This window comes from Metopolophium dirhodum, chromosome 1 (assembly GCF_019925205.1).
Source record: "Metopolophium dirhodum isolate CAU chromosome 1, ASM1992520v1, whole genome shotgun sequence".
NCBI classification, from domain to species: domain Eukaryota; kingdom Metazoa; phylum Arthropoda; class Insecta; order Hemiptera; family Aphididae; genus Metopolophium; species Metopolophium dirhodum.
The window spans coordinates 64,340,617-64,365,635 of NC_083560.1; the positions used below are offsets into that span (position 1 = coordinate 64,340,617).

Genomic DNA, 25,019 nt, shown 5'->3' on the forward strand with positions numbered 1-25,019 from the left:
TTATTATTATCATAGAAGAACTTGTCCCGAATGGATAGTATTATAAACGACAACGCTTCGTCTCAATTGTATGTAGATAATTTTGAGGGTTTTCGGCAATGATAACATATTCAGTTTATGCTCACGCTGGTCAAATTATAATAATATATCGCCGTATATGTTAACCTAACTTAACCGTCCACTCACGTATAATTCATCTCTTTAGTGTCTCGGCATATAATACGACCAGTTTTTGCCTATTGCGGTTGTTCACGTACATAAGTATATAAGTATATTTATGCAATTATGATTAGATCTACCAGGGCTTTTAATCACTTGAGACACATCAATTCACGCAAAACAAGGGTCCCAAAACTTTTTTCGAAGCTATTATAATATGTGGCAAATGAATAATATACAGGTCCATCTTGCTCAAATGCGATTCCACTGAATACAATATCAATACACCATCATTGACTATGCGACCTTATTTTAGACTAATTCTTTTACACACATACCTGTATAATATGGTGATAACGCGGAATTAAAACGGGACAAAATTCGAAGTTTATCGGAACAAGGGATCATGATGATCAATAAAAGAACAATCCCGTTTTAAACGGCACCCTTATACTATATGAACATGCTAAATATTGAATACGCCACACAAATACACAATATGTCTTCATCATCATCATCGTTGCCATAGTATAAAAGTGCATTGATGTCTGTACGAATGCGTTGAATTGGTTCCATCAGTTGTTTATACCTGTATTTTAGATAATATCTCATTCGAGCTGCAATCACGCAGTTCATAAAGGTCAGAAGACTTCAGGACGATGATAGTCACTAAGTCCTCGTTATTAAGAGAAAACTTTCAAAGTAAAGCTATCATAATATTTTGAATGTATATAATATAGGTACAAACATAATATTATACACCGCGGTTGATCGTCATTATATTATTACAATAATCTTGAATACTTGTTATTATCTGTGGTCGTTTAATTAGCCACCGTTACCGATATTCATTATAAATTATAATAGTAGATTTTATTAATCACTGCTACTGGGAAAAATAATATAATACTATATTAATTTTTTTATATCGCTCCAATGTATGTTTTTTTTTATTTCGATAACTAATAATATATTATTTTTAAATCGTAAAATACCGTATAACTTTGAAACCACACCAATTAATTTAACTTCCGCCTCACGGTGTTCCATCCACCGGGTGACCATCAGACCATCTGCCCTTCTATTTAATTAATATATTTTGTATGAATACGATCTACCCCAGGAGATTAAATACTTTTAATTTTATTCCATGCAGATGGTGCTATAAACTCATTTAGAATAATTGAAGATATAAATAACAAATTATTGTATTGAGCTAATTTAGTTGGACAAATTAACTGTACCTAGTGCGGTTAACGGTAATACGTTTTTAAGAATATGAAAATGAAAGTGCTAAATTTAACACCTATTTATGTGAACCAAAACAGGTCAATTATCCCAAATGTATATTTTATTATTATTTAATCGTTTTATTTCAAATATTGAACTATATTAACATTATATTTTTATAATTTAACCTGTCTTCTATACAGGTATTTTAATTTCCTTTAAACTAGTTTTCTTCTAATGTCAAATACCAATTAACTATCACACCATATCAGTCACAACTCACAAGTATATGAGAATTCAAAAACACATTTATAATTCATTAGACGTAGGTCTATAAACTCTGACAAGTATGTTTTGTTTTTTAAATATGTGTAGTTTGGTTTTGTTAATTCAGACGTGAATATTATTTCTAATTACAGCAGGACTATTCTATTAGTGTCACATTTTTTCTTCTCTTTAACTATATCGTACTTTTTTATTTTGTTATTTATATATTGTAATGAATAACAATAAACTAATCAAACATTACAATTTGACATCGATTAATGATGAATGAACAATCGTTGATGGTACATTAACATTTTGTATTCTATAATACCTATAACTGTGATCAAAGGTATCACGACGTTCGTTAATGGTGGAAATAAATAAATGCTGTTTATAATGTATTCCACACGGTGTGAGTGTTCTCTAAAACGACGGAGTGTCATCGAAATCGCTGATGACCATAAACCGAGTATATATACCAATTATTATTTACTATAATATACTATATACCTATACCTGTGATCTCGTCGATAAAGTCGAAGGTAACGCATCCGGCACGTCGTCAGCGGCCAAGTTTCGTATCGATCTATGGACGACCATAATAAAATAATATCATACTAACGTATATACATAATATAAATCGATCGTAGAATACAACTGTTGCAGGTATATAAAACGTAATAATATACGGCTTTAGTGGTAGCACTCGCGCGCGCGCGTTACACAGCTAACGCGGTGGAACGGTAATTACGACTACGGAATATAATAATAATAAGAAGAATAAGAATAATAATAACTGCCATCGAACGACGACAGAAAGACGACGACGACGCTAACGTGTGCGTAGGAGGAGATCGCGGTGCAGTACCACCGCCGGGGGGGTTATACAGAAATCACGTTGCCGCCGTCCCGGTTTTGATTGATTTATTACGCGAGCGCGCGCGCGCGCTCGCGTATAGTCGTTACCGGGAATATATGTACAACGATGGTACAATACGCGCGGCGGCCACGTCCGAGTACGTAACGGCGACCGCAGTCGGTACCGCGTGCGTGCGAGCACGTCGCGTACCGAGAAAAAAAGTGCAGCGGCGGCGGGTCCGGTGTGCGGTGGTGGCGCCACCACCACTACCACCGCGCCACCATCACCATCACCATCACCACCAAGACGACGACGACGACGACGACGACGACGACGAGTGTCTGTCGGCCGTTGTCGTAGTACGGCCTATGAATAAAAGAAACGCGGTCACCTCACCCGACCCCGCCGCAGTAAAAAATCAGCGGAAAAAAAACCACCGCCGCCGTTTGTATATTGTATATTATCCACCGTATATTTATTCTGTTGACGACGATTCAATCGACCGCCGCGGGGTCGAACGTTGTCTCTAATACTTGCGGTAATGTATACGCTTTACTTATAATAGCAGTTCAGGTCTCATATAGCTCGACAGTCGTAGTATGGTTAAGCGGCGGCGACGTACGTGCCGCCGGACGACGACTCGGTGGCGCCGTTGTACGTACGACGACTATGACAACGATGACGACGACGATGACAACGATGACGACAACGACGACTCCGGAGTCCGAAGACGCCACTGTCTCTGCAACGTGTCGGGCTTTTGTTGACGCGAACTGCGACGGTGGAGGCATAACACCGACGGGCGGATGCGAGAGTGGTGCATCAGCGGAGGCATCGAAGCACCGCCATCACACCGACGCTGTGTTAGCTGCACCGCGTATGTCACTCTCGGCAAGGGGCCGCAGCCAAAACAACGATGACGTAAAAAATTTAAAGAAAAAAGAATTTTTTTTTGTTTGTTTTTCTATGCACGAGAAAAAAAACGTAAAGACAAAAGTATCGACCTCGCGCGCGCGCTCATTATGTCATTGAACATTATATTATGTGACAACACACTGCACACACGAGAGCACCCGCACAACGTTTATACATATAATGTTTGTGTGTGAGTGTGTAATGTGTATGATAATATGACGCATGTTGTAATATATTATAATATTATTATTATGTATATCATGATATTATTATATGTATAACAAAATGTGTTCGGCGATGGTGAAAAAAAAACAATGATAATTATTAAGGCGGCGGGACAGTCGTCACACGTGCGCGTTCATACACGTCGTGTGTTATACAGTATTATTATAATATGTAGAGTATACAGTGTTGTATGCGGTTTGTGTGATACAGCAGCAGCTGTTGGCGGTATGGATTAACAGTGGAAAAAAATCCAACCGACAGATGACCGGGGGACTAGGACGACGAAATTATCGTCGTATTGTTTCGCGTGCCATTCATGTAGTATATAATAATATAACGCAACGACTACGACTATAAGCGACGGTGCCATCCCTGCGCGAGGGACAACGACAACGACGACAATAGCCGAAAAAAACTGCTGCGCAAAGTGCGGCGCGTCGATAGTCAAGTGCGCCGGTCATCATGTACGCGCATTATAACTATAACATAATACGTATACATTCTATATGTATATTATATACACTGCCGCGGGGGAGTCGTAAAAAGAAAAAATCTCCAAAACAATATAGTCGAACGATAATCCCGCGGGGTCGCGCGCGTCATTAACCAATGTATTATTATATATGTACGCCCTTCTGACCCCCTTTCCCGACCGATGTAGCGGTTGCACATGTCGCGCAAAAAAAAATCTGCGGTCACTGATGCAGGGGCGGTGGAGTGGCACGCGCCGCCAGTTATAATACGTATATTATAATACACTGCTCAGTGGTGTACGCACTTTACACGCACGCGTAGTGAAAAAGGCTAACCCTTTGCAGCGTGCCAGATCGTATATATAATACATTATTTGTGCGTTGTTACATATTATATTAAATAGGTTTAGTATACTGCAAAAGTTTATTTTATATGTAACTGCTACAGCCTACAAACGGAAATTATAATGAAAATAACGAGTAGGTAACATATATATAATAATATACCTTTATAATGACGACTATACGAGGGGGTTAAAGACTGAGCGGCGGCACACGCTTAAAAAGCGGCGTTGGCCGTTAGACGCGACGAAAAGCCGTCGAGAGTTGGTCGTCGTCGTCGTTGTGGTATTCACTAATTAATCGGAAAATACTGCGATGGTTTTTTACTGTACACGCCACCACCACTACCAGCGGAATTCCGACTGCCCTCCATATTATTATAACCTGCACAACATCGCATCACCAACAGCGGAACAGGTATGCAGCGCGGCGGTGTCGTCTCGTCTCTCATGCGTTGCTGCTGCTGTTGCTGCCGCTGCTGAATATAGTGACTACAGCCGCCTAGCGCACGCGCGCGCGAGAAAAAACCCAATTAACGGCGGCAGTGCGGCATGTGTGGACGTCGGCGGCGACAAAAATATTTGTATCCATCATCATCACGACCGCCGCCGCTAGTAAAAACAACAACCAGACAATGACGAGTAAACGCGACTACATACGCGTTTCAGGTCATTAAAACTTAATGTTTTTAATTCGGGGCGGCTGCGGCGGCGATCGTATTGACCCGACAACCTTCACCGCCGTATAAACGACAAAAATTGGATAATTTTATTATTATTACACTGCCTTCCTATCTATATACATTATATTATTTATACGGTCGTCGTCGTCGCAGGTGACTCTCTCTTGCCCGCACTCGCCCCTCCACCAGCACCGCGATCTGTGACCGGTGTGCTCCGGACACACGTGACAGGCCTCTTATAGGTCGAGGAGACGTTTCAGCGGGATCGTGTTTTTCGTTTTTTTTAATTAAGGGTGGGCTTTTAATCGACTGCTGCTGCCGTACGACGGCGACCACGGTGGTATTACCCCGCCGTATATCGCCACCGCTCCTGCACCAGCGCATGTGTATATAAATTAAAAACGGCTAGACCGCGGCGGTCAGATAGTGTGCGTACGAGAGAGAGAGAGTGAGTGAAAAACAGTGAGAGCGACAAGGAGAGAGACCGCGAACGGAAGAGAGGACGACGGCGGCAACCGGTCTGCCAGCTCGTTTCGCCGCCGCCGACGACTAACGCGCGCGGCATGAGACCCGAGCCAATTAACGAAAAATATAATCGGAAGAAATACCTCGGCGGCGACCAAGACTACGAGTATTATTAAAAAATAAAAAAAAACGAGACGAGAAATACCGAAATCAAATCGAATCGTACGATAAATCGTTGTCGTCGTATAGTCGTCGTCGCCGGCATTGTAGTGGCGGCGACAGGTGTGTACAGGCGGTCATTGAAAATAAAATAAAAAACCGAAATAAATATATACATTTTTTAGAAATGCTGCGTTTGTTATTAGGTACGTCGCGGTGGTATACACACACACACTCACACACACACTCACACAAGCGTTATTTATATAAATTCGAATGGTACTATGATATATACATTATAATATTATTATTATTACTATTATGTATTCGATATGTATAAATTCCAATAGTATTATAACTATTATGGGACATTTGAATATTCAAATCACGCGCGAGCGAGCGCAGTCACATCGGCAGCGGAACAGCAGCGGGGTATACCTAACTTGCAGCAGCTTACCACACACACACACACACACACATAATGCGTATAATATCATTGACACGAACATATCGTCATCGTAATATATTATATTATTATAATATATTGACGGTTCTCGAAAAGTTCTTTGTGCACGCCACGTGTATTTATGTGTCAAACCGTCTGCCGCGGGTTAAAACAATTCGCCGCAGTCGGCCGTCCACTATATTATATTATTATAATAAAATATATAATATTATTATGTATTTTATATTAATATATATATATATATACTATATAGGTATTATGTACGGTACACGACGGGCTATTATTATTATTGTTATTATTTATTACAATTGTTATAATCGTCGTCGTCGTCGTAGTCGTCGTCGTTATCGTATCGATCGAGATGTATCGATCGTCGTTGGTCAATAAATGAGCGTCCGGTCGTGGCGAGCGGATTACGCGCGGCATAGGCAGTTTGGTATATATATGTACGTATAAGTACATAATATAATAATATAATAAATACGGAGATCGTGACCCCCGGTTTCTTCTCTCAGTCACTCACGGATCTACGAGTTAGCGGGGCGCGTTTTAAACACGAAAACCCTGTTGCCCCTCTGCGCATTTGATGTATACGTATGTATATGTATATTGTATACACGGCACGAGCCGTGGACGGTATAAAGCACGGTGCGCGCCGGTGGCCCCCGACGGTGCCGGAAGAGAAAATTTCGATACGAAAAAATAATGTATTACTATTACATATATGATCGCTACGCGTATTGTACGACGACGACGACAACGACACGATAAACGTTGTATTTAGAAGAAAGATCTATACAATTAACGGCCACAACACAAGTACAGTACCTGTGCGACGGAGGAAAAAAACTACGACATAGGTCGCGAAAACTCAGCGACTGCACACACGCGACAGCGACGGTCGTGCTCGATTTTTTTTTTAATTAAAAACGCAGAAAACGCACGCGATGGAGGCAGGAAAAGGTAAAAACCACGATCGGGTAAACGGCGCTTTCGTGTAACGGTGACGGCCGTTGTCGATAATATAGTGCGTGTACGGTATCATGTATTATTTTCTACTGCTGTTTAATGTAGGTATGCTCCAAAAATGCATATTGTATGACTTTTGCCAACGGCGGCAACAATATAGGTTTAAGATTAAAATGCTATGTTTCACCCCCATCCCCTATATGTTATGCATAGTTATACGCGCAAAGAATGTTAATAATAATATAAGCAATCATAATATTATAATACTATAACTACAAACTAATATTATTTGCATTCATATAATATGAAAAGTTGATCTAATAAAATTATTATAACTCAATATCGAATATACTAAATTAAATAAACGTCTGATCTAGGAAGTGAAATAGCTTAAGAAGAATCAAACCCTCCATGCTCATGTACCCCGAATCTAGGACGTTTCGTTCGCGTCAAAAAAATGAGTTAGGCTGAAGTACGTTTTGTCCACAGTAAATATTAAAATATGACAATTGGTGCTCACTGCTCAGTGTATATTGATTATCAGATGTGGGTCTCCGGGTTATTATAAATCATTTTTTTTTATGAATTTGTTCAGTAATATTTAAATATTAAGATAATAAATTAAAGTTTGGAAATTAATTCAATATTAATTCATTATTTCTTTGTCTAGTTAGATTTTTTTCTAATTTAATATATACCTAACTCATAAGTAAAAAATTAAATGTTTTAAAAATGTACTAGTATACTAAAGATTTCACGTGGAGTAGTTAGACATGTATGAGAACTATAATAGATGATTCAATTATATATAATATAGCTATAGTATTACATTATATCCTCAACCGGGATTTTCAGATAGCTTTGTATACACGGTGTAACAGAATGACCTGATAAATTAAATAACTATTGTAGGTACTCATGACTCATCAATATTTTATTATATATTTAGTTTATAGACAATCTCGTTAAAAGTTCAGTAAGTTACAAGTTTAGAAAAATTCAAAATAGCAAATTTGTAAATCTAATTTTTAGAAAAATGTTGACGGTACAAACTTTTATTTAAATACGTAATATATTCATGTTTATCTCAGGGCTTGCATTTGAAAATAATATTCCGTTTTATGTTATTTACAATTAAAACGTTACACAATTTTTGCGTTTATCATTATTTAATAGTGTTAATACCTATTAAATTTAAAAATAATAACTAATGCGGGTAGGTAATGGCCCGAATACGGAATATAATATAATCAATTCTTAGATTGTTTGCATGAAATAATTGTTTCTACGAAACCAATAGACCTTAAAAATATTTCGTTTTGCGTTATTTTTTGTTCAATGATATTCTATAAATTACGGTTTGCGTTATGTTTTGTTTAATGATATATAATATATTATTTTGTTTATCGTAATGTTTTGTTTTACTGTATTTAATTATTTTTTATTATCGCTTTCCGTTAAATAAAGTTTACAAATTTCAATCGTTTTATGTAAAATATAACGTTATAATCATAACGTTATTATAACGTTTGCAAGCCCTGGTTTATCTATATTTAATTATTTTGCATTTTTATTTTGTCAAGTTACACCATGTGGCCTGCAGTATAATATCAAAACCAAAGGGACCAAACATTATCGTACGGCTAATATTTCCCGGCTACTAAATTCCCCATCTTTATATCTGTCGTAGACGAAACGTAAACTCAATCTTTCGACGGGGTGAACCCGGTCCGTTTACCATTTACGCCTGTGCTCACTGCTCAGCCGCCGGCGTATATTACTAAATAATAATATGCCTATTACAATAATATATTATTATAACCGCGGCTGACGATTCGCGGCGGCGGCGATGACCGAGTTAAACGCGGCGAAGAAGACGTATATTATAATATTATATATTATACGCGTAAACGACGATGAATAATTATAATTCGTTTTCTTGAAAAACCGCCTGTGTGCATGGACGAACGAAAATATATTATTCCGTATAGGTACGATAATATAATATTATACACGTAATATATAGGTATTTATAATACGTGGTAGTGCGGCGGCGGGCGATCGAGGGGTTAAAAAAACGAGAAACGGTACGCCGGTTAGATATGAACGTCGACGAGATGGACGGCGCGGCGGCGATGGGTTGTCGGGGGGGCAGCGGTTAAGGGGGGGGGGGACGTCGGGTATATAACACACATACATACATAGGTACGTTTATTATATATATTTAAATGCGTTCCGGGAATTAAACGAGTTTTGTGGACGGTGGTCTTGTCGATCCCGCCGCCGACTCGGTCGTTTTACTTGCGCGTGTACTTGCGTGCGCGTGTGCGTGTGCTGTGCCGCGGCCGCGGTGCGTGCACACGCTCGGACGACCCGTTCGACGGACGGACGGACGGACGGGCCGGCACCACAACGGTGGCCGCGCGGTCATTATAATAGATCGGCGCGAACGCTGCAGCAGCAGCAGTAATAATAATATTGTGTGTGGGGTATACGCCACGGCCGAATAAAAAAACGTTTTGCCGTCGTTATCGCCGCCGCGTCTATAATAGTAAATAATATATAGCGCGCGCGTATAATATCAATAATATTATTATAATTTAATAACACTGCACACGCTATATTATAATATGAAAATTATCGGGAACGATGTATTATGCCCGGAAGCGAGTACATAATATTATATAGGTATCAGTAGTTCGGTAGTGGCTATTCGCGGCATAAATATATATATATATATATATATTATATTATATCCATACAATACCATACAATTGTATATATATATATATATTGTATATGTCTCAGTGTATTATAATAATACAGAGTACCACGGCTTGCACGCGACGAACACTGTATTATTGTACAACAATTTAACAACAAGTCGACAGTTACGTCCATTAGATCCCAAATGTCCGATGTATGGGTTCTTGTCTATATATTATATTATTATATCGTTGGCGTAGTGCCAAATAGAAATTTTATAATCGGCCATTATTGCAGTATATTATAATATACTCTCGGGACTTAAATGGGGGATATATTATTATTATCTCCTATATACGATAAGTCGGTACTTGGTGATTATACTATACGGGGTGGTCAATGCGCAGGAAATACATTGTAATAATATTTCTGTATTATTATAATGCGTACAATACGCGCGAATAGGTGTACCATATCCGTTAAAACTGAAAAGGCTCTAGTCCGCTCGTTAAGAAGCCGCGCGATGTAGGTATAGAAATAATACCAACAATACCGCTCTATACGACAATAATATATATTGTGTTATAAGATCATAAATAAAACCTATTTGTGAGGTAGAATATCGATTTCACCACCTACCAACAAAGCTCGAGTATTTCCCGGAAATCGTACGCCTGTATATTATGTGAATAATATAAAAAACCAATTAATATTAATGCGTTTCTATTCGAGTTTCAAAATAAATGTATATGCTTTATAGCTGGTATACAACGTATCATTACGGCCACATTAGACGGATCCACATCTTCGATAAGTGTACCGATACATTATTACAGCGTGCTAACATAAAAAATATACTATCGAAATAAGCCGATTACTTGCGTTAATAAAGTCTATACTATTACAGGTGGTGTTTTTTTTTTTTTTTATCAAAGAACACTCATTATTTAAAAACTATTAACGTTATTGAAAATATATTTTTTTATATAATGTTAAGTCTTTACAACACTATTATGTCTTTTTAGTTTCATAAACCAAATAAAAAATAGTATTATTTTGAGTATTTCGAATATAAAAATCAAATTTGGGACGAGTGTTTAATAAGTTAAAAGTTTGTAAAGTTTAGATGAGTGGAGTAGTGAATCGTGGATCAACCCTTACGCCACTCCACTACACTCATCTAAACTTGTGAGATTATAAATAGATTATGAAATAATGATTTTTTTTCGATAAATAGATTAACCGTGGGTAATATTCAAATCAATCGGATGATGAATTAATTGAAAAACAAAAGAAACACTTCGAAGTTTAATTATGTACTTTTTTACTTTTTTGCAAATCTAATAAACGTTGATAATTGAAATACTGTTTTAAAATATGCACGAAAAATCATAAGAAAAAAAACAATAACATTTTGATGAAATGCAAAAAAATCAAAATAAAATGTCGTTAATTTAACTATATGTATAGATACCTAATATATGTATACTATGTACCTATATTTCGGGTCTACCGTCACCTTGCATGAATACAGCTTAGCAAGTTTGTTACAGAAGAGCGCACTGACTTACGAGCCCCGCAAATAATAATAACAATATATATCGATGGCTAAGAGGCCAAAAGTTGTATGTCCCAAACATTAAATTTTACAGGAGAGCAGTTTTAAGATTTTAAATTATTCTACACCAAAACATTTGTGTTGTAGATTTTTGTTTTTCAGTGTTGCAACTGATTTATTTGTAAAATATTCTGTAGATTACATAAATTATTACTTTTAGGTCTTAAAATTTGTTTTCAACGTAATTATAATGTTTCTATTAAATTTAAATGGGACTTGTTATGAATGGCAATTATAATATATTTTTACCGCGGACATATAAGGTTTTGATGGACATATTAAAAGTTGTTAATTTAATATAAACTCCAATTTATTTATTATATAAATAGTTAAAATGTACGTAAGACTAATTTTTTTGATATAAAAAATTTAATTTGTTTATATAATTGCAGTAAAAAAGTAAAAAATATAAAAAATATTGCATTTTTTTATTGAATGTAAAAAATAATAAAGTAGCAATTTTCATCAAATTTTTAGTCAAATAAAACCCGTGTTTAATGATATTTTATGCTAATTGAAGATATCATAAAAAAATTTTATTATTTAAAATAATACGTCCGGACATATTCATTTTTTATAAATAGATAAACAAAATCAATATTATCTAAGACATTACACGTCTAAAATTGAATGTATTGTTTTTGACAAAAGTAACAAGTCCGGTCTTGTTATATGTGTGCACTAAAAAACCTATCTTGCACTAAAAACACAAAAATTAAAGTATAAATAAAACATGTTTTAATTATGATATTGACTTGTAATGTTTTACCGAATCAAAAAGACAACCCAGATAAACCCTATGGACTAATAAAACGATTTTGAGAAAAATTGGACTTACAACGTTTGGCCTCTTAGCCATCGATATGTCTGTTTGAATTATAAATAAATAAATATAAAAAGTTTAATAATACTAACGGTCCAGCTGAAGGTAAACTGTAATGCCAGGTTGCCGCCGGCTGCACCACGGTTGTTGACGTCTGCGGGTGAATTGGTGTCCGGCCCTGCGGCCGCGGCGTCACCGCCAAGCGTAAACGAATTTCCGCCGAGGACGGGGCTGGTGACATTACCGAAGGAGCAGTGGTGCAGGTGCGAGTTGGGCGTTTGGTGGTGATTGGAACCCGTTGACGACGAATCGTCTTCGCCGATGACCACCCTGCCGCCGGCCAACACGGACGAGGAGGACCCACCCGGTGGCTGCTGCTGCTGCTGTTGTCGGCTCTGGTACTCGCGCAAGCACACCTGGAATAGGGTGTTACACTGCGGTGTGCCGGTACACTGCAGCGTGTTGCGCTGTGCCGATGACGATTGCTGTTGGGCGGACGACGAGGAATCGCTGCCACAACACTCACCCGTAGCCAGTTGGCCGCGGTAATTTTCGATCTCCAGTATTTGCAGCTCGAAAAATCCCAGTGCCCGGACGTCCTGTGTGCGTGCAAAACGTTAAGAAAATCGATCATTTACCATGTTATTATAATATGATATAGATATTAGTATGTTTCGTGATTATAATATACGTTATATAAGTATTATATAATATAACAATAATAAAAACAACAATAACAACAACAATAACAAGACATAGAGGGCAACGTGGGGACGGCAACAGAGAACGGACCACCAATCAGTTCGCTCGATCAGCCGTCATACAACATTGATATAAGTAGGTAGGTGGTAATTGTATATATATAGTCGTACTACGTTTATACGAATATAACAATATACATTGTTATGACCATCAAACGTCATATTTTTAATCCGTTCTAAACTCTAATAATAATAATAGTCGTATCGGTGTAGCCGATTATGTATAATATTCGGTCGATCGTATCATCTTGATGTCAATAATTGTACCCTGTGTGGCTGTGTACTGTGAGTATGCAATTCGACTATCTAGCAACTATTGTAAGTCTATTATAATATGTAAGAAAACCACGATAATAATGATATAGGTACCTAACTTTAACGGCATGTACGGTTGATATCGTGGTATTTTGGTAATACTTCAAAGTTCCCACGAAGAACGAAAATCGCTATTCAAATTAGGGGTATAGCGATAATGGTTAATGAATGATTCAATGATACGATGCTTACAACGACCAATCAGAATAGTACGATAAAAGGCCCACAACAGACGAGTAGACGAAGTACAGCTGTAGTGAACCCAACTTAACGAATAGTATTTGTATTACCCTAAACAGATTGAAAGAGATTTAATTTTAGAGATAGGTACCTATACAACTTTTTGAATTGAGAGCATTATATATAATATGGTGCACGCACATAATATATTATCAAACTGCACCTCCTTCGGACTCTAAACTCTCATATCTTGTTGATGATGGTAACGGGTGGGGGTGGTATAATTATATCGTTTCCGTCGCATATACCCGCGGGCATCAAATCCGTTAGCCCGTCAGGGCGGCGGCTCCGATAATTCGAATAATCGGCGTTTCGCCACCGCGCATGTAGCCTTATGTGTGAGCCGTACGACACGAAGACAGCGATGATTAATAATGCGCTGTATGACGGCGGCGGCGCCGAAATAGTTTCTCATGGAACTCCATATTGTTACGCTAATGACGAGGTAGGTGGGTGCAGGAGTACCTTTTTGTGGCAGACGGCAGTTAGGTAAAGTGTTAATTAAGATTTTATGTTTTGGGGTTTTATTATATGTTTACATCGCACACATATTCACACGGATTAAACGTTAATATGTTAGGGGTTACGTTATTAACCGAGTGGCTTAAAAATAATTAAAATTTAAACATGATACGAGACATGTAACTACTTCAATGTATAGAACTAAACTTAACTGTAGGTATACAACGGACATAGAAATATTTAACTACCCAATAGATTGTACCCTGTGGTGGCAAATTTTACATGTGCGTTATCCTGGCGCCTTACAAAAAAACTTTATTAAATGGTTAAATTTTGGAACATAATAGGTTTGAGAATATGTGTGACTAAAAATACATTATACACTTCCAATAGAATATTCATTTTTGCTAAATGTTAATACAGTTTATTATACGGGTAGTTAATATAAGTGATAACCGCTTTTAAATTGCCCACTAAATAATTTAAACGCCATTATCATATACAATAAAATAAATGTACAATTTATTCATTATTTGTATATACAAAGAGCTGGAAACTATATATTAGTAATTATAGCATCAACAATACCTATACAGCCTTTATAGGCATCCGTCTCTTCTACTGTAGTTACCTACTCATTTATGTTCTGTGTGCACAAATTACAAGACATTTCCTGTACGTATCCTATTCAGAAATTCTATGTAAAATATCTTAATAAAAAATGAATAGTCGATGAATGGGGTGATAGGTGATCAAAAACACATTAAATTTCTAACAGGATATCTGTCTCTGCAGGCCGCAGCTATAATTATATGGATCCCTATTTAAACTTTGCTAATTAAACGACGCTTCAATAAATTATTATTACAATACTTATAATACCATTCAATATAACACACACAGTCGTACACTCGTAAAAACACTTTTTGGTCCCTTTATGTTTGTTTATCCAGGAATAATACGAAGTAGTGGACAGGTAAGTCATCAGCAACAATAAACATACGGTATCCGGTCTCAGCTACTACATAATATATTATTGGTAGGTTTCTATTTAAAGTGTGCATAAAACGAACTCAATACCACACCGTTACAATATAATATAACTAATTATCGCGTATAAGGTCGTCCGACACTACCTGCAGGCCTCTACACATAAATACAACGAAGCGCGCGCGCGAACACAATAACTAAGTGCATGTCCATTGTCAGATACTTTATTTCGGGTCATCGGTGGCAGGACGCGGACCGGGGGGCACGAAAACGATTGTTATACGTGACGACGCGACGAACGAGCTCACACACATACACTCACGCGCGATAATAATGAAAATTAAAATGATAAATGATCGAGTGATTTGTCTCGTCGTTGTCGATAACCGACGCACGCTAAACGGACCGACGTCGTCGTCATCATCATCATCATCATCATCATCATCAACGTCATGCATATATATAGTGTGTGCGACGGCCTAGCCATTTGTTATACGTTAATTCTCACTGGTGTGACGGGTGGAGGGGTCGGAGGTAATGTAAAAAAATATCGGCCGCCCCGCACGACCAGATCTCTCCTCCGTAGGTACCTAGTACCTAGGCCGCGCGTGTCTGTGCGGGAAATCACACTCGATCTATTACTGTATACAATATTTGCACGGCGTGACGACGACGACGATCGCGTTTTCGAGGAGAAAAAAATTTGTTGCTGCTACATGTCATCCCGTTTTTCGTAGTTATAAAATACGCTTGTAATGCAGTATAATAGTAATAATAAAACTATACATAATATGTGTAACTATATACTCTATATATTATATACCTAATATATATATTAAATGAAACGTAAAAATACGTCTGCGTGCGCGATTTTAAATATTTTCCACCGACGATCGCGTGAACCTCTCTTTAGCCGTCGTTCAAACAATCATACTAACCCATGAACACGCACGCTAGACCGCCGTATTAATCGCGTTATTATTATTATTATTATTACGAGACGCGTTTTTGCGTCGTATGGGGAAAAAATGCACGTCGTCGTGCGGGGTTCAGTGCATAAAGTCGTGTGTGTGTGTGTGTGTGTGTGTGTGTGTATGTGTGCGCGCAGTGTGTCTGGTGTTGGCGCACGAAGACATGGCCTATACACGACGACGACGACGACGACGACGACGACGACGACAACGGGTTGCGTGCCGGCCGGTCAGCGGCGTTGCGGCGGCTGCCACGCGGTCCGGGCGTGCGTGCCACCACGTCCGCCGCCCACGTAACGCATGTATACGCGCGCGCGCTCGCGCTTGTATAGGTATATTCACAAGCTCTCGCTCGGCAATCCATCTCTCCGCTGCTGCTGCGTACACCTCCTCCTCCACCTCCTACTCCTCGCCGTCCCCCGCGCGACTCGTATATTATTATTCGTCACGACTCGGCAGGAAACTTGCGGGCACATCACAACGATATAATAATATAATATATTATTATACCATGTTATTATATTTTATACACATTATAGAAAACGATGTCGTCGTATATACAACGTTTAACCGAATTTCGTTGCCTTTGTACGACGACGTCGTAGGTAGGTATGCGTACCTACATTGCGGGAGTGGACATATTATACCGTGGTATATAAGAGCTATATATTATGTATAGGAGCGACGATTCGCGTTCGCGATATCATTATTTATAATATTATACATAATATACCGTCGTCGTCTTGGTACACTCTACAATACGTGCCTATGCATTATATATACGCGCGTGCAGTAGCGAGTATTACGAATGATTTTCGAGGACAGCGGCGGACCGTGGAAAATCGGAGAATATAACTATGCGTGTCCGTCCAAAGTATATTGTAAAAAGCGGCAAGCCAAACGGCGGGAGCGATGGTCGGGTCGTGAGTGGGGTTGTATATAGGTACGGGCGAAACGCAATGACGTGTGTAATAGGCGAGACGAATATAATACGCCAGCCCCCACCCACCACCCCACTCGCCGCTTCTGAGTTGACGACGTGAGAATAGAACAGAAATAAATGGAATACATTTTTTTAGAATAATAGAAGGTATGTAATAATAATAATAATAATGTGATATATACGCGCAGTATACACGGCGACTGCGCGTAAAACACGGCCAGAGTACCGCGGCGGCGGGGAAGAGGGCCGGGCTTAACACCACAGCGGTACACGAACATTTCGACGGTACCACCGCGTCTGGGCGGGGCTTGGGCGGCGTGACGATGCGCGTATACCGCGGACCCGGCCTGGCGAAAAGTTACGGAGCCGGCCGTGAGACGACAGAACGAAAGTCACTCCCCCCGCATCGGCGTCGAAGGCGGCCGCGGCCGCTGGCAGTGGACAGCGCGCGTGCGTCATCAAACCCTGTCGCGGGCGTTCGCCGGAAAAGTTCGCAGCGCGCGCGTGAAGAGCGTTTTGACTGATCGCGTGATTTGCAAACGTCGTATGTCATTTAGTTTTACACGCGCGATATATATTGTATAATATTATATATTATGTTAAGTTCGAGTGAAACGTAAAGTTTTGTCGAAATTCGAAATTTTCAAGCGATACCAACGGCGAGAAAGAAAAAAAAACAGTCGTCGTCGGCGGGATTATAATTTAATTATTATCGCCAGTATATTATGTTATTAAAACGACAGTATTGTGGGCCCCGAAATCGTATGCCGACTGTCGAGGAGGGTCTTCGTCGTTCCCCTGCCGTGATATAATATATTATATTTACACATGTCGGGACGAAACATCGCGCGCGGCTGTACCAGTGCTGTAACACAATAGTACATTTAGGGTGGAACGAGTGCATGACTGTCACAACGCTTTTACTGGGGCCCGAAGACCTACAGGGCCCAACCGCAAGATCCGTTATTAGGTTTTTTTTCAACTTTCCACGTTTAATACAGGCATTACAATAATTATTATTGTTGGTTGAATATTGGTCACATATTGTGTACAGTAAAAAATATTATATGAAATGTTCGTTTCGGTTTTGCATTGGGTATAATCACTGCAGTGTTATCATACGCACGGGTAACGTAATAATATATACATATATGAACGGGTTGAAATCTCTTTTGCATATCTTTCACGACGATCGTGTCGCGACGGTCGGCACACGCAGAGATAACATCCATCGCAGCAGCCCGCAATGTAACTAATCCATATATATTTATGCGTCTGTATCTGTACACATATCTTTACCGCGAACACAATAGTGTTCTAATAGAGTACTCTAATGTCCATGATCCATATACGCTAACAGGATAACTTTTTATACTTCACGGTGGTGATCGATGGGGCGGGGGAGGGGCGCATCTAAATGTTTATCCATCACGGGTAGGTATATATATCAACGTCTAGTTACGCCAGCGGTGAGTGCACTACAACTGTAGCCATTGGGTACACGTATTGGTATATAGATACCTATATACGCCGTTTGTTATAAAATATAAATTTATTCACTCTACATTGTTATAACGAGGACTAGAAAGAAACCTAGTTTGCGGGAACCGCTGTCGCTGATGACGATGCTGCTATGGGTACCTACCTATTATTATACAGCGAGAGAAGGTACGTGGTCGACGGTTGTATAGAAATGTATTAAACGATCGCGGGAAAATGCTGCCACCTGACTGAACCGGTACGCAAGTACGGTTAAGCGTGTGTGTATGTGCAAGTGTGTGTATGTATATGAGCGAGTGTGTGCGTGTAAACGTTTTATCGACCGAAATAATAATTATTATTATACACACGAATTTGTTTCGCGCAAAAAAACAACACGCACAGGCAGTGCGCGTAATTATATACAGCGGCTGTTCGGGATGAAATTCACGCGAGATTTAGGTACACTGTTTTGCGTATCAAACTGCTATCACCGTGTGCGTGTGTAATAATAACCGAAACTTTTCATGAAAAAAAAACTCAGGTATCGGCGGCAACGACGTAATTAAATAGGTATATAAATTAATAATACACCTATACGAATGTTATGTGACGCAGACAAACACGACGGCGGTATATTACACAGTCTTCCAGACGATGTTCGGAAAAATAGCCGATTGAACCCACGACACAAGTTTTCACAAAAATGTACCGACCTAATACCACTCAGGTCCGAAGAGTGTGATAATGTATATATATATAACCTATACGGCTATACTAGAGTTATACTACTACAGAAATTAGATGTATTTCGCTCACGACTCCAGATTTGAAGACATTTTAGAGCGGCAGATATCTTGGAAAGTGGAAACGTTGTAGATCAGTTAACGTTAATTTTACACATAAATTACAATTCAACCAGTCAGGCTTTATCGTAAAACAATACATTCCCCGTCTATCTAACCATATATCCGTTAATATTTCCATCACACTCACTAAAATTCAGAAACATATTTTGAAGCCGGTATACACTTACAATAAGCACATCATCTACTAAAATAAATTAACAATAATTACAATAATTTTTATTGTAATATTTTTCATCGACTTTCCATTAAAGTTAGAAAAAGTAATAAGCTTTACTAATTTTATTAATTTACGTAAGGTAACAACAAACAATTATTTGTTACACAAGCATATTAATATAATCTATGTTTTAAATATAATATATAAATGTATAAATATAAATGATATAGTATGTAATGTTATTACAGATGCACAACACTTATTTATACTGTAGTTTTCTACTATTTCCAATAATCAGATAATTATTTACCAGAAAATTGACAAAAACTAATATAAAATTATAAACCTAACTAATCGTATGTATGCTTCAATGAACAGTATAAAATCCGTTCAATGTGATTACCTCCGGACCTAGTTATAATGGTATCAAGACTGATAGTATAAAATGAGATTAGACATTTTATTTTCAATTAAATAATAAAATCACTCGGTAAATATATTTTAACAATGTAGTACTCCCGAAATTGAATTAATAAAAAACGGTAAAATTACATTAAAAAACAATATTTGTTTAAATTGGGTATGAGCTTATTATACTATATATTTGTTTTTATAATATTATGGTGCATATTAAATAACTTAAGCGAATTAACTGATTGCAAAAAATAGTGTTTAAGATCAAAAACATAATAAACAACTAATAGTCAAAACTATATCGTTCAACAATTTCGATAAAAGTTCACGGTTAAAAGGACGCTAACCCATGTGACACATTGTGTTCTCTCCGTCTTACAAGTGCGTAACATAGCAAATTTACCTCCAAGTTTAGCTCCGTTGGTTTTTAACAATAGTTCAATTTTTAGCAACAAATAATGTTCTTACCATCAAGTTTTGTTATATTTCGATTCACTCTAATTTTTAAATTAACGAAGCTAAACTTGATCTGTGGAGCGTTTATTTGCTATGTAATTCACTTGTAAGACGGAGACTATACACATGCGGGTGTGGCGTCCTCTTAGGGTGATAAGCATATTCCGTCGCATTGCATAATTGATTTAACTATTTAAACTTTATATGATAAATACATCCCCTTTAAGTATTCCTGTATTAATAACAATTAAAAAATCAAAATTATTAAAATATATAATAATTAAGATTAGGTAAGGTAAATCTTTCAGGGTTATTGATTACACTTGAAGAATGTGAAAATAATTCATCGAAATACAATAATTAAACAAATTATTGTAAGACAAAAATAAGTCCCTTGAAAAGTTATGATTTATGTACTTAATTAACTTTTTTGTTAATATGTACAAATTGTAAATGAATGCTTTTAAAACTAATAATAAATACTAGGTATAACGCCTATACATCAATAAAATATAATTCGTTTACTTAAACTACTTAGTTCTATTCAAATATTAGTAATTGGTAAAGTATAAACTATCATAGGTATTATTATTTATTATCAAACCAGTTAATGTATACAAATTATTTTCAAGTGAGAAAAAAGTTTAAGCACTTACGTAGATAGGTAACTTATAAAAACAAATTAATTTTAAGAGGGTTTCTTATTGTCCAAACTGGTTGTATCCTTCAATGTGTTCGTTACCCAAACAGGTTGTCAAATGTCATTCAAACGACTTCTAAAAAAAAAGTTAATACTACCCAAACATGCATCCTCAACAGCTTACCTATCGAAACCCCTCCATTGACAGTTTCCACTCAACCCCTCATTATTACTATACAAATATATGCTTTTATTCATTTATATATAAAATGTATTATACGAGTACATATTATTATGATGTACAATGTTTTTTTTTTCAATTAATAAATAAAAATGACGAACTAGTTGTTTTGCCATAATTGCGAACGGTATTAAAGACGCGTAAATGCGGTACAGTACGAACTTTCAATGAAACTGTTGTGAAAACGTATATTTATCACGTGAAGATAATATGCCGTGTAGGAAGACGATGTTAACATGTAATTTTATAAACTTTTAAAATGTTCACAATTTACAACAGTCATAATATACCTATTATTATATATACCTATAATATTATTATGAATGAAAAATATTACGCCTGCACAGCAATATTATCCAACGTACGGGTATGATATCTACCTACAGCCGACGGCGCTCGACATTATTTAATGCACACACGCAAACAAAAAACACCCGCCACATATCATATTATTATACTCGTTCGGCCCCGGCGGTGCAGGTGTCACACACACCACAGATTACTTATACCATTGATTTTTAAAACAAACAGATAAGCCATGATATTATGAAGAGCTATTCGGCTACCAAGCCGCCCGGTCCCACGTATCCACATTATTTACATCGATCTACCACTCCCTGACACCACCGCACCCGTCAAATCTGTATATAATAATATAACGGCAGGGTACAAGCGTCTACCTATATCATATACTACAATGTTGACAGCGGTGAAAGAAATTATCTCTCTATGCAGCCGCGGCGTTCTGTCATCGAGCCGCCGAACTGTGTATACAAGAATCGATAATTATACCAATGATTAGGTATAGGTACCTATTATCGAAAAAACCGTATAGATAATATGGAAATAATGAAATACAGAATAATATACGAAGATAACGTTTGTGGCGTTTCTCGAGCATCCAAAATCTCCATTCATAGTTTATTATTCATTCACCATTCTATTACTATATTGTAAGTATATAACCTAGTGCATGTATTATATTGCTTTAAACAAAAACTGTTACCTATTATAAATATTATAATTATTATTATTGTTGTTGTTATTATTTGTACGCACTATTATACTAATATACACGTCGTATTATTATGTCTAACTACAGAGATAGCAGTAATTGATATTTACGACAAATATTAATTTAGTTTAATTTAAATACACACGGCTGGCGACAGTCGTGGGAACCCGTCGTCAAACGACCAGTGTATACATATACTTGCCGTGCCCCCCACCCCGTCGCCCCCATAAACACGATATATATTGCAATCGTGGATAGCGTCTGCAATTCGACGAGAACTATAAAAAAAATAAGTTTTTTTATAAAATATATATTATAGGTATATATAGGTACCGCGCGTGTAAATGCGTGCCACATAAACCGCGCACATATCGCGTACGTCATTTACACGGCGTCAAACACGTCACAAACGCCACGCATAGGTATATATAATATAACGCGCGATTATCGTAGCAATAAAATATAAAAAAAAAAAAATGGAATTAAATATGTCGAAAAAAGTCGTCACGAGCAAAGTTCGTATCCGACGGTCGTCGTCGTAAATGCATATACATCTGCGATACTAAAATAATGTACAGCCGTTACGGTTATATTGCCGCCAGTACTTCCCTCCATATAATATAATATGTGTAGTATAATTATTATATTATTGGTGTCCCTATACGGATTCATTACCACGACACGACAGGCGTCGGAAAAACGATTAAGTATATTGTTTCGTACTATATGGATGCGTAAAATTGTTGGAATAAAATTCGGAAACGGTCTTTAAATGAAACAATTACAAAGGCGACCACGGAAGGGGGGACTAAATGGACCATTGCCTGCCTGGAATTTTGTAAGCTGTATGTAATTTAATAAAATATGGCATATCGTTAGGTTTATAAAAAAATTCTGGAACAAAAGAGTGTTGTGAGGTAGTACTTATGCTATATTAGAATAATAGAGATCATAGGTACTTAGGTTTAGGTATAACAAAAATAGCAAAAATATATACTAATTTGTCCATTGAATTTAAATCTCGTTCCGAGTGGAATTTTATTCTGCGGGCGCACTTGAACAATATTATAAACTATCTTATATTTGAATTGAAATCTAGAGATGATATCATTTAATCGATTTTCAGACCACGTTTCGACCGTGGTTTATCGCAGTGCGCGCGTGTATATAATTACCATTACGACGACAACTCCATAGCCGCGAGGGGATATCGGTACAATTATTACAATATTAGTACAGTGAGAAAATATTTCTAGAAAAAAATTATACGTTACCTCGATCGCGGTGGTCAATATCATCAACATAGTGATGATCGCAAGCGCGAACTTGGACGGCCCGAACGACGACTGCTGCCTTGCACGCCGGCGCACCGGCCGTGGATGGCCGGCGGGTGGTGGGTCAGCGATTTCGCAGTCGTCGTGAACCTCGCGATGGCAAAAAGTTGGACGACACGTCGAAGTCGACGTCCTCCCGGTCCATCTTGGCCGCCATACCCATTTGCTGGTGCTGGCAGCGGTGATCGTGGCGGCGGTGATTGTCATTGCGGCTGCGGAGTCTGCGTCGGGCGCCAGTGGTGCCCGTCGGCGGTGCAGCGGATAATCGGTGAGCGCGTCAACGGCAACGAAGAGATCGCCGTCCCGCCGGTGGGCTCCTCTGCGGCGGTCGCCGATTCCGCCGCATGTGTAACCTCCACATGCGGCGGCGGCGGCGGCGGCCGGCGGCGGAATGACGTTAATAATTAATATTCGGTCGGAACGTTTTGTGGCTTTTTACCGTATTTGTTCAATATTTCACGTTTCGTTCGGCACCTTAGGCGTTTCGTGATTTCGTGGCGCACAGAATTAAAAACCAAAAAAAAATGTTATATACGAGTACTGACGCTGCACGTCGTCTGCAGGGACGACGAAAAACGGAAAATTTTTAATTCACAAGATTCGAGAAAACGATTAAAAACAATTGACAATATCGACAACCTTCAGGTTATGAAATAAAAATTAACGGCACAAAAATAAAACCTAGTCGGCTTTTCGTTTGTCACACGCGCGATCGGAAAACATACGCGACACACGACAATGACGATAATGACAACTGTGCACTACAACTACCGCCTACTACTAGTGAAAAGTGGTGATACACTGCCGGGCAGGACGGCTCTTGCTAGAGGCACAGCGGCGGCGGCGGCTGCGGCAAACGTCTGACCACGGGCAAAAAGCGGCGGGAGTATCAGAGCCCGGAGCGGCGGAGTGCTTCTGGTAGTAGAATAGTGTGTAGTAAGTAGTAGTAGTAGTAGTGGTGGTGGCGGTGGTGGTGGTGGCCGTTGGTGGTGGCGATGATGCCGGCGGTGGTGGGAGTATAACGAGACGGCGGTGTGCGAGCGGTGGCGGTGTGGAGGGTAGCCTCGCGGCTGCGGCGGCGGCGATGCCGGTCACCGGCTCGCGGGCGCGCGTCGCGGTGGTCGTCGTCATCGGCAGCGGCGGCGGCGGCTACGAGGCAATGCCCGAGGCCGCCCGCTAGATCACGACGACGAATAATGTCGAAGCGGTGGCGGCGAGAGGAGAGATTTAGTTTGCCGTGTAATGTACCGATCTATTTAGTTAACTATCGATATCGTACATGACGTATATAGTTTATATGGATACGTTTTAATTTATTATAAATCGCCAAAGGGATAATGCATGAAGTCGCATTATTAGCAACGTCCCGCAGCG

At 38.5% G+C, this 25,019-nt stretch overlaps 1 protein-coding gene across 1 annotated transcript in view; it reads right to left on the bottom strand.

Moving 5' to 3' along the window:
• LOC132934222 (uncharacterized) overlaps positions 1–24,539 on the bottom strand; it is a 53,151-nt gene extending 28,612 nt beyond the window's left edge. The window contains exons 1-2 of the mRNA XM_061000500.1: positions 23,586–24,539; positions 12,451–12,957 (exon numbers count right to left, since the gene is read on the bottom strand). Of these exons, the coding sequence (XP_060856483.1) occupies positions 12,451–12,957; positions 23,586–23,852 (774 nt within the window). The 5' untranslated portion in view covers positions 23,853–24,539. The remainder of the gene's footprint in view (positions 1–12,450; positions 12,958–23,585) is intronic.
• Positions 24,540–25,019: the final 480 nt, after the last annotated feature.